Source organism: Vombatus ursinus, unplaced genomic scaffold (genome assembly GCF_900497805.2).
Source record: "Vombatus ursinus unplaced genomic scaffold, bare-nosed wombat genome assembly UNPS02014858.1, whole genome shotgun sequence".
NCBI classification, from domain to species: Eukaryota; Metazoa; Chordata; class Mammalia; order Diprotodontia; family Vombatidae; genus Vombatus; species Vombatus ursinus.
Window position 1 is genome coordinate 1,416,717 of NW_020954636.1, and position 18,204 is coordinate 1,434,920.

Here is an 18,204-nt window from a genome sequence, read left to right on the forward strand (position 1 = left end):
TCCCATTCTTATTCCAAAGGTTCATAGAATCATAGCTGTTTGGAGTTTGAAGGGATCTCAGGGACTGCCCACTACAACTTATACCTAAGTAAGAACACCCACTAAAATATACCTGACAAGTGATCTCCAGTCCGCATTTTAAGACCTTCAATTAATTAGGACTCATGACCTCCTAAGGTAGTCCGTTTCATTTTGAGGTACCTTTAGTTTTTAAGAATGTTTTCTTTACATCAAACCAAAATCTGTCCCTTTTCAGTTTCTGTCATTTGCTCATAATTCTGCCCTTTCAGGACAAGTGAAAAACAAAACAAAATAAATACATCTTCAAATATTTAAGAACTGCTATTATCCCCTTGTGGGGGGTGTTTGTGACCCCCAAAATAATCAAATAAGAGACTTTTTCTTAAGAAAGGCAAAAAGGAGTTTTATTGCTTTCTCATGAGAAAGGACACACCCAGCATTCGCTCAAGATGGCTCCAGCCAGGGTGTGTGTGGGATTGCAGCTCAAAGCCAGTTTATGTAGACCCTAAGGCGGAACTCCCTCCCCCCCTACTAGCTCCTCTTCCCATTGGCTGGGCTTCAGAGCTCACAGTCTAAGAGCGGAAACTTATCCCCAGCAACAAGGTTGCAAAAAGGCACAAAACAAGGAACTGTTGGTTCAGCAGGAAAGTAAGATAAAAGGAAGGGAGAGCCGGAAAGCCTGGACAAACAAGATACTTTGGGGGATATCACCTGATGTACTCTCTTATCTTGTTTACATGTTTGTGTAATCAATAACCTAATCTCCCCCTGTCCTGTTTTCTTATCAATTCTGTGGGAACCAAACTGTTAGCATTCCTCACACCCTTTTCTTTTTTTCCAGGCTAAACAAACCCACTTCCTTGAGCCCACTCCCAAATGGAATTTTCTCTTGCCTCTTCACCATTCTGATGGCCTTTCTCTTCTCAGCACTCTTCCTAATATATAGCTACTAAAACTGATCATGATGAAACATGCTCTGACCAGGGCAGGGAACAATATAACTATAAATCTCCCTGATGCTGGACACCATGTTTCTATTAATGCACCTTAAGGTCATACTAGTTCTTTTGGCTGCCACAACCCCTATGGACCCAAGTTGAGTTTGCTTCCACTAACACCGCACATGCCCTGCATTTTTTATATAAATTTTTCTCTGGTCACTCCTCCTCTGGGCTTCAGGCCACCTCTAATTAATAAATTATTACTTCATCCTCCTGGATGTTTGGTGGCTCTGACACCTGGAATATTTAAAATACTTTTCACACATTTATCTCTATTTTGGTTTTTCTGAAGTCAATTTACTAGCTATTCATTATGGCTGGTTCTGTTCTTGGCTTCAATCCTCCAGGGCCCCAGCGAAGAGATTCCTGGTTTCTCCATGTTATTCTCTGTAAGGGTCTCTGGCAGACTCTAATCACCTTCCTGTTAGAAGCTTGCCCTCCCTTCCAAGGCGCCCTCTTTCCATACTTTTTCTTTCTGCCTCAACTTGGATTTCTAGTTCATTTTCAAAACTGAGATGATTGACCAATTAACCAGTTAACTCTTTCCCCTGTTTGTTCATTATTGGGTAAAGGCCACTTCTGGAGGAGTGCTCATCTTTGAAAAAGAACACTTTGCGCAAAAAGATAATTCTTCTGTCCTTTACCTTTACCTGCCACAAGCCCTATACTCAAAATGTTGGCAGGTCGTCTGGAGGAATAGTTGTGTGTTCAGGGAGGAGAGTTGGGAGGCAGCATATAGTGAAAGGAGCACTAGCTCTCAAATTAAAGGACATGGGTTCAAATCCCAACTTTGATGCTTAATACCTGTGTCACCTTGGGCAAGTCACAATGTCACTGGCCCTCAATTTTTTCATTCACAAAATTTGGGGATGGGACTAGATGGCCTGTTAAGACTCTTCTAGATTTTGATCTATGATATTATGACAAAAATGCCCAGAGAAATTATTTTTACCAATCCAGGCAAGGAATGCAAATCACATGCATTTGACAAGAGCAGTTGTAACTGAGGCTGGTGGAAATTTGCATCCACCAAGAGCTGCATGGACCTTTTTTCCCCAACTTCCCAAGATTCTATAATTGTACTGTGACTTGGGGAGAAAGCATAGAACATTCTCCCTGCACATCTCATCAAACAAAGCAGGAGCTCCATGAATCAGAAGTCAGTAGAGACCTAAACAAGAGCTGTCATTGTAGGAGTGACTGAAATGTTGGGATCATTCATGATCTTCTCCATGGTTCTCTATGTCCTGTTGTGCTTCCTAGGGATCATGGCTAATGGCTTCATTGTCATGGTACTAGGAAGGGAGTGGGTTTGATGCCACCAGCTGTCTCCTCATGACATGATCCCGATCAGTTTGGGTGCCTCCTGCTTCTGACTGCAGTGGGTTGGAATGATACCCAACTTTTACTATTTTCTTCACCACCTACAATATTACAAGTGACCTGCCCACCAGTACTTTGGCATTTACTGGGATTTTCTGAATTCGGCCACATTCTGGTTTGCCACTTGTCTTAGTGTCCTCTTCTGTGTGAAGATTGCAAACTTCACTTACCCCATTTTCCTTTGGCTGAAGTGGAGAATCAATGGACTGGTACCCTGGTCCCTACTAGTCTCTCTGCTAATCTCTTTCATTGTCTCCATGCTGTTTTTTGCAGGGAACAATGTTTTGTACCAAGCATTCTTGCAGGAGACATTCTTGGGCAACACAACCTTATATAGCTTCACTAGAAAACTAGAAATCCACTATTTTCTCCCTTTGAAGCTCATTACTTTGTCTATCCCCTGCTCTATGTTTGTAGTCTCAACAGTTCTGCTGATTACCTTTCTGTGGAGACACTCCTGGAGAATGCAACATGGTGCCCACAGTGCCCAGGATGCCAGTGCTCAGGCTCACACCAGAGCTCTGAAGCCTCTGGTCTCCTTCCTAGTCCTTTATGCTCTTTCTTTTATGTCTTTTATCGCCGATGCTGCCTTTTCTGGCTTTGGGAGCACCTGGTACTGGCATGGCAAATTGCTCTTTACCTGTCCACATCTGTTCATTCCTTCATCCTTATCCCTGGCAACTTCCACCTAAGAGGGGCATTCATGAAGCTTCTTCTTCTGCCTAAAACCTTCTGGAATGACAAAAGGATGTCATCTCCTATCTTAGAAATGAACCTCTCTCTCCCATACTTGAGAAAAGATTTTACTGAGGCCTGGAGCACAGCATATCCTTTGACCTCAAAGTTTTCATCCTATTGAAGCCTGGATAGAAATTAACGTTTCCTCATTCATTATTCCTATACTCAGATATTCAAATGAATCTTTGATCTCATGTATTTCATAGTGTCTGACTTTCAGTGAGGCCTTATTGATGGCTGTCTATGCCTGCCCATCCTGCTTCACTCTTGTTTTCCCTTGAGTTTACCACAGAATACTCTGGTTGTCCTTCTGTCATCTTTCACCCTTGTCACTGTGTATATTCTTCTAAGAAAAGGAAAAAAGTCATGCAGCTTTCAAAGGACATTATTTTTTTTTCAAATAACCATAGTGACGTTCTTCTAATGACCCTCAAGAAAGGTCATTTCTGGATTATTATTCCAAAAACCAAATGTGCAAGACTGTCGCAGATACTTTTTCTATCACAATATCCATGTGATGAAACAATTTTATTTTTCCTATTTAAAAAAACAAACAAACCTTAAAATTTCTGTTTAAGTGTTATTTTAAAACCTTTTGTTCTGGCTATGAAAGAAGCTATTTTGAAAATCAATGTGAAGAAATCTTGGTTAGAGTCTTTACTTGTAGAAGGCAAGCTCCAAGAAGCTCAGGTTGCTAGAGGCACTGCCAGATATCAGAAGAAGCCATTGAAAGTAAATTTCAAGGAACACTTTTTTACTGGGAGGCAGGAAGTTTATACAATCTTCTTTGATTTAGAGCTGAAGGAACCCTAGAAGCCATTAAGACAGGAGGAAAATGAAACTTCGAGAAATTAATTTACCCCAAAGTCACACATGTAACTTGAATTTGGGTCTTCTGAGTCCAAATCAATGCTCTTTTCCCTAGACCAGTGCTTCCAACTTTTTTTTGTTTTTTAACCTTCTTTCAACAACAACAAATATATTATAAGTCCCCAATGTAATTTAATATTATTACTACTTATAATGACTAAAATGATAATCTTTTCTTGAAAAGCTCAAAATTAAAATTTACATTATATAATTTTAAAATATGCAATTGAGCACTAAATGCAACAGTATAAAACTGTGAATGTTGTGCATACAAGTGGTACCCTAAGGGTTAAAAAGAATGTCAAGCGTTGCTTTTCTAGTACTTTGTGAAGCCCCAAAGCTTGTTCTGTAATGTGTAGACATCTTTTTCCCCTTATCTTGAACCTGTACCAAAAGAATTGCTTTTTTGTTCCTTATCCCATGTTTCCCCCATCCTTTAATTTTTAACCTGTGTCCTTAAACCTTTAAACGATAAAGAAATTCCCTTTGTATCCTTCATCCTATGTTGTAAAATCCTTTTTTGTCCTTTCTTTAACCTTTAACCCTCACAAAAACTTCTAAAACTATATCATCATTCTGAAACCTCCATGTAGGTATAATTCTCCAAATATTGGGATTTCATTTAAACTTCTTTCGAAAGAGACCCGTGATGCTTCATGTAATAAAGCTCCGCATGGCTACAGAGAAAGTGTAAGTGAATTCTTTCACACCTGAACTGCTCTCCCAAAATCTGACCTCAACATGAATACAAAACAATTAAAATATTTTATGTTGGGTATTCTCTAAGAATTAAAAGAAGTAATTCAGTAAGACTTCACATGCTTCCTATGATCTGCAAGATTTTAGGTTATTTTTTATATTTTTGTTGAATAAAAATAACATTTTAAATGAAATAAGCAACAACTTGGAAAATATAATGTAACAATCAGATATAAACTTGATTTGGATTTTGGATTTTCTTTATTTGAATAAAGGTTTGTAATATTTGGCTCAATATCAGATGACCAGAATTTTAAGTCTGCTTCTGTTTTGGTTTTATTTCTTTATTTTGAATTCTAACAAGAATAAAGTGAAAATGTTTACTCACATAAATCTGTGGTAGAAAATAGTAGGATAATTTTACAAGCTCTGTTGCTGAGTGATGACAGTTTATTTTATTTTTAGTCAAACATTTATAAGACAATCGATTTTGATTGACTGTCTTCTAAAAGCCATTGTTATGTCAATACAATTTTCTTTTTCATCCATTATCAATTTATTAGCCAGAGACATAAAAAACAAGTCATATGGTGGCAAATCCAATTGGATTTATTGGAATACTCAGGAATGTTTTTATTGAAAGTTTTTTTTTTTAATTTTCAGATGATCACTTGATGTCTTTTTTGATAGGCAGATGCAAAAGCAGTTCATTTTCTAATAAGAAATGATGTAATGTCACAAAGCAGTCAGCATTGGTCTTAATTTTGTGGCTCCAAAATTTTAGTTTCTCAATAATATTTTTTACTTTATCTTTAATATTGAACATATATGTATTCTTGCTCTGTAATGACATATTGAGTTCATTAGTTTTTGAAGCAGTGTCTGTTAAATATTGCAACTAATTCTTTTCTCAATTCAATTAGATGAGTAAAAACTTTCCCACAGGAAAGCCATCTAGCATCTGTGTGTATTTCAAGTGCATCATGCTTGATGCACATCTCTCTGCATAAGATGGTAAACAATTGAGGGTTAGTCTTGATTTTATAAAATTAATTATATTGAAAGTATTATCTAACACACTTTTAGGTTGTGGCATTCTCTTTGATGTTGAAATGTGGTTCTGTGTGTTGCAATGTGTCAATGGTATATTCATGTTAATTTTTTTTAGCATGTCAAACAACACCCTTAAATTTTCCAGTCATTGATTTTGCACCATCTGTGTAAATTCCACAAGGAGATCTTTTGATATTTTTCTTTCAAAATTATTGTATGAATTAATTAGATTAAAAATATCTTCCCCAGTTTCATGTCCTGTTAACTGATGATAAAATAGCGTATTCTCTTATATTTTACCTTCTTGCAACTATCTTACAAATGCACCATATCTAGTCCTTTGTAGCCACCAATAGTTTCTCTTTCTTGACACAGTTGCTAAAGACTTACTTGACAAACCATAAATGAACACAAAAGTTTAAAAAAAAGAAATTGTTTCTAAAAAAAATAAACATTGAGAAATTTAGTTGATAAACATTTATTAAGTGTTCACTATTTGTCAGGCACTATGCTAAATAGTCAAACTACAAAGAAAGGTAAAAGACAACCCTTGCTGTCAACGAACTCACAGTCTAATGAGGGAGACAATACGAAAACAATTATGTACAAACAAGCTATATACGAGAAAAACTGGAAATAATCAATATAGGAAGGACCCTAGAATTGAGGGAGATCTGGAAAGCTTTTCTGTAGAAAGTGGGATTTTATTTTAACTTAAAGGAAGCCAAGAGGTAGAATGAGAAGAGAGAGAATTCCAGGCAAGTGGAGCAGCCAGTGGAAGTATCTGCAGTCTGGATATGGACTGTCTTATTCAAGGAACACTAGGAAGAAGGCTGGTGTCTTTGTATTACACCGCATGTGGTGAAGTGTGAGGTATAAGAAATTTGGTAAATTGTGTGTAGGTGGGGGACAGGTTATAAAGAGCTTTGAATGGCAAGCAGAGAATTGTATTTTATCCTGTAGGTGATAGAGCCACTGGAGTTTATTGAGGGGTGTGTGTGTGTGTGTGTGTGTGTGTGTGTGTGTGTGTGTGTGTTTGAGACTTGGTCATACCTGAGCTTCAGGAAGATAACTTTGACAGATGAGTGCATGATGGACTGGTATGGGAGGAGAGTTGTAGCAAGGAGCCCAACCAGCAGGATGTTGCTATAGTCTAATCAGAAGGTGATGAGGGCCAGCCCCAGGGTTATGACAATGTCAAAGCAGAGAATAAGGCATTTAAGAAAGATGTGATAATGGTAACATCAAAAGCCCTTAGCTGGATTATTATATTATTATATAATATTATTATTATAGTTAGGATTAGATTGTTTATGGGAGAGTAAAAGAAAGATTGAGGAGTTTCGGATGACAACTAAATTACATGCCTGGGGACTGGAAAATGGTGGTAGCCCCCAAAATAATAGAAAAGTTATAAAAAGGGGAAGAATTAGTGGGAAAAATAAGTTCAGTTTTGAACATGTTGAATTAAAGATGTCTATAGGACATCCAGTTTGACATATCCGGTGGGTAATTGGAGATAAGATTCTGGACTTCAGAAAAGAAGTTAAGTTGGATAAGAAGATATGATTATCACCATCATAGGGATCTGAAAACATGAAAACTAATGAGATCATCTAATGAAATAGTATAGAGAAATAAGAGAAGAAGGTGCTCGGGACAGAGTCCTGCAGTCAATATATATGATTTAGATGAAGATCCAGTAAAAGAGACCAAGAAGGAATGGTCATATAGGTGGGAGAACCAGGAGAGAGTAGTGTCAGAAAAACCTAGAAAGAAGAGAATATCAAGAAGAGACTGATTAAATCTCATAGGCTGCAGAGAGGTCAAAAAGGATGAAGATTATGAAAAGGCCTTACTTGCCAGATGTATGGAGAAAGGAAGAATTTATGACCACACAAAAGATAGAGAACATTATGAAATGCAAAACGGACAATTTTGATTACATTAAATTAAAAAAAGTTTTTGTACAAAGAAAACCAATGCATCCAATATTAGAAGGGAAGCAGAAAGCTGGGAAACAATTTTTACAGTCAATGTCTCTGATAAAGGCCTCATTTCTACAATATATAGAGAACTGAGTCAAATTTAAAAGAATACAAATCATTCCCCAATTGGTAAATGGTCAAAGCATATGAACAGACAGTTTTCAGATGAAGAAATTAAAACTATCTATAGTCATATGAAAAAGTACTCTAAATTACTATTGGTTAGAGAAATGCAAATTAAAACAACTCTGAGGTACTGTACCACACCTATCAGATTGGCTGTGATGAAACAGGAGAAGATATGAGAAAATTGAAATACTAATGCATTATTGGTGGAGTTGTGAAATGATCCAACCATTCTGGAGAGCAATTTGAAACTATGCCCAAAAGACTATAAAATTGTGCATACCTTTTGATCCAGCAATACCACTATTAGGTCTGAATCCCAAATAGATCATAAAAATTGTAAAATGACCCACATGTATGAAAATATTTATAGCAGATCTTTTTGTGGTAGCAAAGAATTGGAAATTGACAGGATGCCCATCAGCTGAACAAATTGTGGTATATGAAAGTAATGGAATACCATTGTTCCATAAGAAATGATGAGCAAGTGGATTTCAGAAAATTTTTGAGGAGAACCAAGAGAATATTGTACACAATGACAGCAACATTGTTCAATGACCAACTTTGATAGATTTAGCTCTTCTCAGCAATGCAATAATCTAAGGCAATTCCAAAAGACTAAGGATGGAAAATGCTATCCACATCAAGAGAAAGAACTGTGGAGTCTGAATGCAGATTGAAGAATACTATTCTCTCCTCTCTCTCTCTCTCTCTCTCTCTCTCTCTCTCTCTCACTCTCTCTCTTTTCTTGTGGTTTTACCCTTTGGTTTGGATTCTTCTTTACAACATGTGTAGCGTGGAAATATGTTTAGTATGATTGTACAAATAGCCTATATCAGGTTGCGTATTATCTTAGGGAGGGTGAAGTGAGAGAAGGGGGGCAGAAATTTAGAACTCAAAAATCTTATAAAAGTGAATGCTGAAAACTATAAGTAAATAAATAAATAAGTTTTATAAAAGAAAAGGGCATTGTATTTAGCAATTAAGATATCATTAGTAACTTTGGAGAGAATGGTTTTGTTTGAATAATAAGTCTGCAAGCCAGACTGTAGAGAGTTAAGAAGAGAGTGAGAAGGAAATGGAGGTACCTATTGTAGATGGTCTTCTCAAGCAGTTCAGCCACAAAAAGAGAGGAGAGAAATGAGATGACAGACAGAGAGAATGGCTGCTTTAATTGAGAGTTTTTTGAGGATATACGTACAGTTCTTGTATTTATATAGTTATTGTCATGTTAGAATTATTAGAATGTGAGCTCCTTGGTGGCAGGATCTATGTTTTTTTATTTATTTGTATCCACAGATCTTAATGGGTCCACCTGTGGGGAGCTTCACTGTGACTGCTATCACCACTGCTGAATTGGCCAAGTGAATAAATAGGAGGCTATGCCTAGGTCCACATACATACGTTCCAATGAACATGACCATGGTATATTGAAAGGCTTCATACACTGTCACATAGCAGTGATAATCCATTGCTGCCAACAGTAGAAACTTGATTCTGTCCAATGCCAAAGAGAAGATGTGCTGGGGTGCACACTGAGGTTAGGAGATGGCTCTTTCCTTCATGAGATGCTATCTATGCTATCATCTTTGGGACCCCTCTTATTGTGTAGCAGATGTCAGTGACTGAGAGGTTGCAGAGGAAGAAGTACATGGGTGAGTGCAGTTGAGCATCCAGCCAGATCATAAGGATGATCAGCTCATTGCCCAGTATTCAGCAAATAATTGGTTGCAAACAACAGAAAGAGACCAACTTAAGTCAGCTGGTCAGTGGAGAGTTCCAAAAAGATGAACTCTTTGACCCAGGTCATATTGTCATCTCCCATGGAGTAGGGAATGCCAGGGAAAATGCCATTCAGGATAGCATCTGGGACTTCTGTTTGGTTCTAACAAATTGAATAGGACTCTGTTCTGGGCATTCTGTAGTAAAAGAAAGGGTTAGAATGGAATAATTTTCTATCCCAAGGTAACTCAGAGGGACTTCAGGAAAGGTCTGTCTCACTTGGGAAGAGGGGAGTGCAGCCTAGCACAGGTGGTATCTGGGAAAGCCAGGTGATGCTCTTAGCCCCATCACAGATCAGAAACCTAGGCCTCACATCCTGGTTCAATAGGTCTGAGGCATAGTGGGTCATCCATGAGGCCTCTAGATGCAGCAGGCTAGTGGTCAGGCCTGGCAGGCCCAGATGCCACAGCATAGTTGGCTAGACTAGGCTAATTGACACCAGCACAGCAGGTGAGCTGCTAGCCCCGGAGGCCCTGGCACAGAAAGCCAATGACCAGCACTCTGGCCACTAGCTCAAGGAACTTGAGACAGTGCCCCCTGTACTCCAGAAGCAAAGCTCAACTTTAAAAATCATGAAATAGGCTAGAAAAAGAAGCAAAAATCACAACAAAACAAAATCCTGACCACAGAAAACTACTATGGTGACAGGAAGATCAAAACCCAAACTCAGAAGAGGATAATGACATCAAAATGCCTACATGTGAAGCATCAAAGAGGAATATCAATTGGTTTCAAGCCCCAAAAGTCCTCATGGAAGAGCTCATAAAGGATTTTAAAAATCAAATAATAGAAGTAGAAGAAAAATTGGAAAAAAAAGAAATGAGAGTTGTGCAAGAGAATCACGAAAAAAGAGTCAACAGCTGGGAAAAAGAGAACAATTCCTTAAAAAGTAGAACTTGCCAATGGAAAAGTAATTACAAAAGGTAACTGAAGAAATGAACTCCTTAAAAACTAGAATTGGACAAGTGGAGGCTCATCACTCTATGACACATCAAGAGTTAATCAAACTAAAAGAAAAGAATGAAAAATAGAAGAAAAAGTAAACTGATCTGAAAAATAGATCCAAGAGAGATAATTTAAGAATTATTGGACTACCTGAAAACCATGATGAAAAAAATAACCTGGACAACATCTTTCAAGAAAATATCAACGAAAACTGCCCTGATATCCTAAAATCAGAGGATAGAATAGTTATACAAGGAAAAAACCAATCACCTCCTGAAAGAGATGCCAAATGAAAATTTCCAGGAATATTATAGCCAAATTCCAGAATTTTTAGGTCAAGGAGAAAATACTATAAGCAGCCAGAAAGAAACAATTCAAATATCGAGGAGTCATAGTTAGGATTACACAAGATTTAGCAGCTTCTACATTAAAGGATTGAAAGGCCTATAATATAATATTCTGGAAAGCAAAGGAGCTTAGATTATAACCAAGAATCAACTACCCAGCAAAACTGAACATAATCTTGCAGGGAAAAAAGTATTAATTTAATGAAATATGAGACTTTCAAACATTTGTGATGAAAAGACCAGAGCTAAACAGAAAATTTTATTTTCAAATAAAAGATTCAAGAAAAGCATAAAAAGGTAAATAGGAAAGAAAAAAAAAGTTATTCAACAAGTTTAAACTTTTTACATCCCTATAATGGAATATGAGACTTGTAACTCTTAAGAACTGTATCTCTACTAGAGCAATTAGAAGGGTTATACCTACAAGAAGGTAGAGTGTATTTTTTGACTTTGATGGGATGATATTAAAAAAAAATCAGGGGTGAGAAAGAGGAATGCATTGGGAGAAAAGAGGAGGGAGAAGCAGAAACTGACTAGGGCAGGCCTGCACAACATATGACCTGCTGGCTCATTTGTCAGGCCGCAAGTGACCCACAAGTGCTATGTTGTGCAGGCCTGCTACATATCCTGAATAAGCCCTTTTGTTCAAGTTTTGTTTCTGGAGTCAGTTGGGCTAACCTCTTTGGTTTCTAGACAAGTTTCATTCATGAGTTGTGGGTATTCTTCCTTTTTCTTCCTGGTGACTTGAGCGACCCCTGCCTGCTTGTGGCTATGTAAACATCATTGGTTTAAGTTCCCTAGCTGGTTGAAGAGCTAGAACTTTGGGGATATACGAAAGAGATGACCTTGGCCCCCAGTATTATTCTTTCTTTCCAAGTTTGAAGGGAAGACTTTTTGGAACTGTGCCTGGGAGAGTGGAGTTGGGATGGGGGGAATTTTGAAAGGCTTGTTTACCTCTTGTCTTCATATATTCATTCATACATGTACTGCCTAGCAAATTTGTACTTGGGATGGGCTGTCTCAGTTTTCTTGTTCTTCCTTTTGTTAACTAGGTGACTAAATAATAAACTTGATATGGAGATGTGTAGGCAACCTAGTAAGTTTCGGAGGGTCCTGAGGTCCTGAGAGACTACTGAGGCTGTGAGTTCAGTATCCACTGTGGTGGATGATTGTAGTGGTTGATTGTAGTCATAATAACAGTAGCTGGAGTGATCTGGTGCCAAGGGAAGAATCAGCATCGGAGAGAGAGAGACAGAGAGACAGAGAGACAGAGAGACAGAGAGAGACAGAGAGAGACAGAGACAGAGAGAGAGAGAGAGAGAGAGAGAGAGAGAGAGAGAGAGAGAGAGAGAGAGAGAGAGAGAGGCCACCAGAAAAGAAGGATATCCTTGGATGACACTTGACATTTTATTGTACTGTGCTCAGCAAAAGTAAAATGTGAAAGTCTAATTAGCAGAATTGTCAGACTGCATTTTGTCTTGAGGCTTGCTATCAGACTCCCAGCATATTGTAATATCCTTAAAAATTGAATTTCTCAATCCTATTTAAATCTTTATGTCAATAAACACTGTAAGTCTCTTTGTCCTTGCTTTCTGTATGGGGATAACATGCCCTGCCTTATACCTAGTTCACATGATGCATTGGGTACCACTTTTTCTCCCCCCTTTTTGGGAAATCCCAGACTATAGCCAAAAATAAATTAGGGGGGGTGTGATGAACTAAACGAATCTGAAAGATGGTTAACCTACTTCCCCTAGTGAAAGTCAGGATTTCTCTAGAGCTAAACCCTAGGGAAACCATGGCATTAGGTAAAGGGGAGGAAAAGAAGAAATAAAGCATTTAAAAAATTTTTCAATGTAACTTTATTTGCATAATCTGAAACATAAACAGAGTGCAGTTATTAACTATAAACTAGCACAAGACTGCTTGCTAGGAATCTGAAACTATCAACCTGATTCCATATTACAATTCAAGATATTTTTTCTTTAAGGAGTGCCATTACCTGTGAAGGGATATTCAGTGGGGGTAAAGTGGTCCTTCACTCCAACCATAAGGAATACTATCCTCTAAGAAACAAAACAATTCTTCTATACTTCCCTGGGCTTGGGTCAGCCTAAACTGGCTCTCGGTCAGATGATGCTTGTCTAGATATTCAAACCCATTACTTAGGGAAAAGGTGGTATGAAGCTTCTGCATGTCATAACAGGCCTGTTGGAGCTTGTCTTGTAGGCTTCTTGAGAGACCTTGGGCTTTGGGCATGAGATCCGTGAAGGCCGACTGTAATTTCAGGGCAATGATGTGGGACATGTCCGGAGTCTGGATTTCCAGAAGCTGTGTATCACCATCCACATTTTCAGACTGGCTCCTATTCCACTTGATCCGCAGCTCAAATAGGGCCTTATGGTATTTCTCCAATCCTCAGAACCTTGCTTACTTGGTAGGTCAATTCAGTTGCTTCATAGAGCTGGTACAAGAGTTTTCTAATGCTGTTCTTAGAACCTCTGATATTTTCTAATGCCTTCCTATATGTCTGGGGCTGGAGGTTGCTTGGCAGAGAACCTGGTGACGTGAAATAGCCTTCTTCTCTGGAAGATTTGTTTCTAAGATAATCTCTGTCTTCCTCTGAAGATTCTTGAATATTAGCCGTGTCCTGTGAGATTGGGAGGTATTTGTCCATAGTCACTTTTAATTCTTCTAATGTTCGTTTCTCCTCTTGGATTTCAGACAAGATTTTCTCTTCATCAGACTCAGATCTTGTGGTAACATCACTGATGCTTGTGGCATCTTCCTTGCTGGAGTCACCACTACTGGCATTCATTAATGAATCAGTTTCTTTTGATGGTTGAGCTTTTGTCAAGTATGATCTCTTTAGATAAAGGTGGTTTCTTCTGTGGTAACTGTGATCTGCTCATTCTCTCTTGGCTGATAGGCTCACTTGAAGCTGTTTAGGTGATTTAGAACAATGATTCCATGTTGAGGATCTCAACTCAATACTATTTTTTGTCAGCCAAAAACAAGATTTATTAAAGATCTACCACATTGGACGGATTCTTAAGGAATCTGAACATTTATGAGCTATTGACTAGATTACAAAAATCCCTTATAAAAAAACCCTTATCTAGACTCTTAAAGAATCTGAGCCAAAATAAAGCATTTATATAGCACCTATTATATGCCAGGCACTATGCTAAATACTTTAGAAATATAATCTCACCTTATCCTTACAACAACTCTGCAAGGCAGGTGCTATTATTATCCCCATTTTTACAGTTGAGGAAACTGAGGCAAACAGAGGTTTAAGTTACTTGGCCAGGGTCCCATAGCTAGTAAGTGTCTAAAGCTGTATTTGAATTCAGGTCTTCTTGACTGCAGACCTAGCACTCTATTGTGGTACCGGTTGCATCTTAATGACACAGATTGGCACAGGTTGCCAATTTGTGGCCTCAGAGGAGCAGAGCAAAGCCTAGTTATTTATTTTTTTGTTTTGTTTTGTTTTGCAAAGCCTAGTTAGTCATTATACAAGACAGGCTTCAAGGTTTCTTAGCTTTTCTGTCCTTCATTTCTTAGACTTTGTTCCAAGTGTGGGCACCCACACTTGAGAATGGTGTTCTCCATTTTGGTGTATGAATCATAGAATCAGAGATGTTTGGAGTTTGAAGGGATCTCAATGACTGCCCATGACAGTTTATACCTGAGTAGGAACCCCCACTAAAATATACCTGACAAGCAATCTTCCAGCCTGCATTTTAAGACTTTCAGTTTTTTTTTGTTTGTTTTTTTTTTTTTTTTTTTAGAATTCATGACCTGTTAAGGTAGTCCATTTAATTTTGAAGTACCTTCATTTTTTAGGAAATATTTCTTTCCATCAAAACAAAATCTGTCCCTTTGTGGTTTCTATTTCTTTCTCCTAATTCTGCACTTTCAGGACAAGTAAAAAGAGAAAACCAAACTAAATTCCTATTCAAGTATTTAAGAACAGCTATTATTCCTTTTTCTTTTTTTCCATGCTAAACAAACCCAGACCTTGAGCCAACTCCCAAATTGAATAGTTTCCTGTCTCTTTTGATGGCCTTTCTCTTTTCAGCATTCTTCCTAAGATGCAGCAACTAAAACTGATCATGATACTTAAAATGTGCTCTGACGAGGGCAGAAAACAATGGAACCATAAATCTCCCTGATTCTGGACACCATATTTATATTAATAGACCTTAAGGTTAAACTTTTGGCTGCCACATCATCTATTGACTCTTATTGAGTTTGCATTCACTGACATTTCACTAACTCTGCCATTTTCATACAAATTGTTCTTTGGCTATTCCTCTTCTGGGCTTCAGGCCACCTCTAATTAATATATTATTTCCTTCATCCTCCTGGATGTTTGGTGGCTCTGACACCTGGAATATTTAAAATACCTTTCACACATTCATCTTTATTCTGGTTTTCCTGAAGAAAAGTTGCTAGCTGGTTGTTATGGCTGGTTCTATTCTTGGCTTCAATCCTCCAGGGCCCTAGTGAAGGGATGCCTGGCTTCTCCATATTATTCTCTGTAAGGGTCTCTGGCAGATTCCAATTGATTTCCTATTAGAAGCTTGCCCTCCTTTCCAGGGAACCCTCTTTCCATGCTTCTTCTTTTTGGATCATCTTGGACTCCTAGTTCATTTTCAAAACTGAGATTATTGACTGGTTTACCCTTTGTACTCTCTTCCTTGTTCATTTAACATTAAGTAAAGCCTGCTCCAGGAGGAGTATTCATCTTTGAAAAAGAACACTTTGTACATATAGTAACAAAAAAGTAGTTCTTCTGTCTCTTACCCTTACTTATCAGAAGCCTTATATGCCAAGTGTTGGCAGGTTATCTGGAAGAATAGTTTTGTTTTCAGGGAGTAGGGTTGGGAGGCAACTTGATACTGTGAAAGGAGTAGTAACTCTCAAATAAAAGGACATGGGTTCAAATCAAAATTCAAATAATACCTATGTGACCTTGGGTAAGTCCATGACATGGACCTCAATTTTTTTACTCACAAAATTTGGGGACTAGACTAGATGGTCTCTAAAGACCCTTCTAGCTATTGATTTGTGATAGGCATGCTCAGTTTCCATGACAGGAGGCCAGAAAAATTATTTTCACTGATCCAGGCAAGGTATGCAAATCACATGCATTTGAAAAGAGCAGTTGTAACTGAGGCTGGTGGAGATTTGCATCCACACAGAGCTGTGTGGACCTTTCCTCTCCAACCCCACAGAATTCTTTAATTATACGATAGCTTAGAAAGAAAGGGTAGAATATTCTCCCTGCACATCTTATCAAACAAAGCAGGAGCTCCATCAATCAGAGGCCAGCAGAAACCTAAGCAAGAGCAGTAATTGTAGGAGGGACTGAAATGTTGGGTCCATTCACAATCTTTGCCATGGTTCTCTATGTCCTGTTGTGCTTCCTGGGGATCATGGGTAATGGCTTCATTGTTGTGGTACTGGGAAGGGAGTGGGTTCGATGCCACCGGCTGTCTCCCCGTGACGTGATCCTGATCAGTTTGGGTGCCTCCCGTTTCTGCCTGCTGTGGCTTGGAATGACACGTGACTTTTGCTCTTTTCTTCACCTACAATATTCCATGGAGCCTACCTACCAGTACCTTGGAATTTACTTGGATTTTCTGAGTTCGGTCACAGTCTGGTGTGCCGCTTGTCTTAGTGTCCTCTTCTGTGTGAAGATTGCGAACTTCACTCACCCCATTTTCCTTTGGCTGAAGTGGAGAGTCAATGGACTGGTACCCTGGTTCCTACTAGTCTCTTTGCTAATCTCTTTCATTGTCTCCATGCTGTTTTTTGTGAGTAACAATGCTTTGTACCAGGCATTCTTGCAGGGGGCATTCTCTGGGAACATAACCTTATATGACTTCACTAGGAATCTAGAAATCCACTATTTTCTCCCTTTGAAACTCATTACTTCATCTATCCCCTTTTCTATGTTTGTAGTCTCAACAGTTCTGCTGATTACCTCTCTGTGGAGACACTCCTGGAGAATGCAACAGAGTGCTCACTGTACCCAGGATGCCAGTACTCAGGCTCATACCAGAGCTCTGAAGTCTCTGGTCTCCTTCCTAGTTCTTCATTCTCTTTCTTTTATGTTTTTTATCATCAATGCTGCCTTTTATGACTTTGAAGGTACCTGGTACTGGCCATGGCAAATTGCTCTTTACCTGTCCACAACTCTTCATCCCTCCATCCTTATCCTTGGCAACTCCCACCTAGGAGGGGCACTCATGAAGCTTCTTCTTCTGCCTAAAACCTTCTGGAATGACAAGAAGATGTCAGCTCCTGTCTAAGATACATACCTCTCTTTCCCATACCAAAGAAAAGACTTTACTGAGGACTGGAGCTGAGCATATCTTTGGACCTCAAAGTTTTTATCCTATTGAAATCCAGAAAGAAATTAAACATTTTCCTCATTCATTAATCTCATACTCATATATTCAAATGAATTTGTGATCTCATGGATTTCATAGTGTCTGACTTCCAGTGAGGCCTTATTGATGTCTGTCTATGCCTGCCCAGCCTGCTTCACTCTTGTCTTCCCTTAAGTTCACTATAAGGAGTCTCCAGCCTGCACATTGGAGGCCTTCCTTCCTCCTGACATTTGGAGAGTACCAGAGAAACACACGGTTGTCCTCTTGTCATCTTTCACCCTTGTCACTGTGTCCTGTTCTTCCAGGAAAAGAAATAAAAAAAACATCACGCAGCTTTCAAAGGACATTTTCTTTCTTTTTGAAATAACCACAGTGACTTTCTTCAAACAACCCTCAGGAAAGGTCACCTCTGAGTAGTCATTCCAAAACCTAAATGTTCAAGAATGTTACTGATGTTTTTCTATCATAATATCTGTATGATGAAACCACTTTATTTTTTTTATTTAAACAATTGTTAAATGTTATTTTAAAGCCTTTTGTTCTAGCTAAGATGGAAAATATTTCAACAATCCATGTGAGGAAATCTTGGTTACTGCGTTAATTACGAAAGGCAGGCTGTAAGAAGCTATAGTTGATAGAACTGATGACAGATATTAGGAGAGACCATTGCAAGTAAAATTTCAAAGAAGTATTTTTTTGGGGGGGAAGGGAGAAAGTTCCTAGAATCTTTGATTTAGAACAGAAGGTACCTAAGGAACCATTTGCTAGTTTGATCTCTTTATTTTACATAGGAGGAAAATGAAACCCAGAAAAGTGAAATTACTCCAAATTCACATAGTCAATGAGT

At 38.4% G+C, this 18,204-nt stretch overlaps 1 protein-coding gene and 2 pseudogenes across 1 annotated transcript; 2 read left to right on the plus strand and 1 right to left on the minus strand.

Moving 5' to 3' along the window:
- Positions 1-2,227: 2,227 nt before the first annotated feature.
- LOC114027306 lies at positions 2,228-3,264 on the plus strand (annotated as a pseudogene).
- A 9,705-nt stretch (positions 3,265-12,969) lies between these two features.
- Positions 12,970-14,568, minus strand: LOC114027307 (annotated as a pseudogene).
- Positions 14,569-16,334: 1,766 nt separating this feature from the next.
- Positions 16,335-17,276, plus strand: LOC114027309 (taste receptor type 2 member 41-like). The gene has a single exon (XM_027841291.1). It carries the CDS (start codon positions 16,335-16,337, stop codon positions 17,274-17,276), a length of 942 nt encoding a protein of 313 aa, XP_027697092.1.
- Positions 17,277-18,204: the final 928 nt, after the last annotated feature.

Coding starts and splice junctions, on each gene's coding strand:
- LOC114027309 (XM_027841291.1), top strand. CDS start 16,335: ATGTTGGGTCCATTCACAATCTTTGCCATGGTTCTCTATGTCCTGTTG.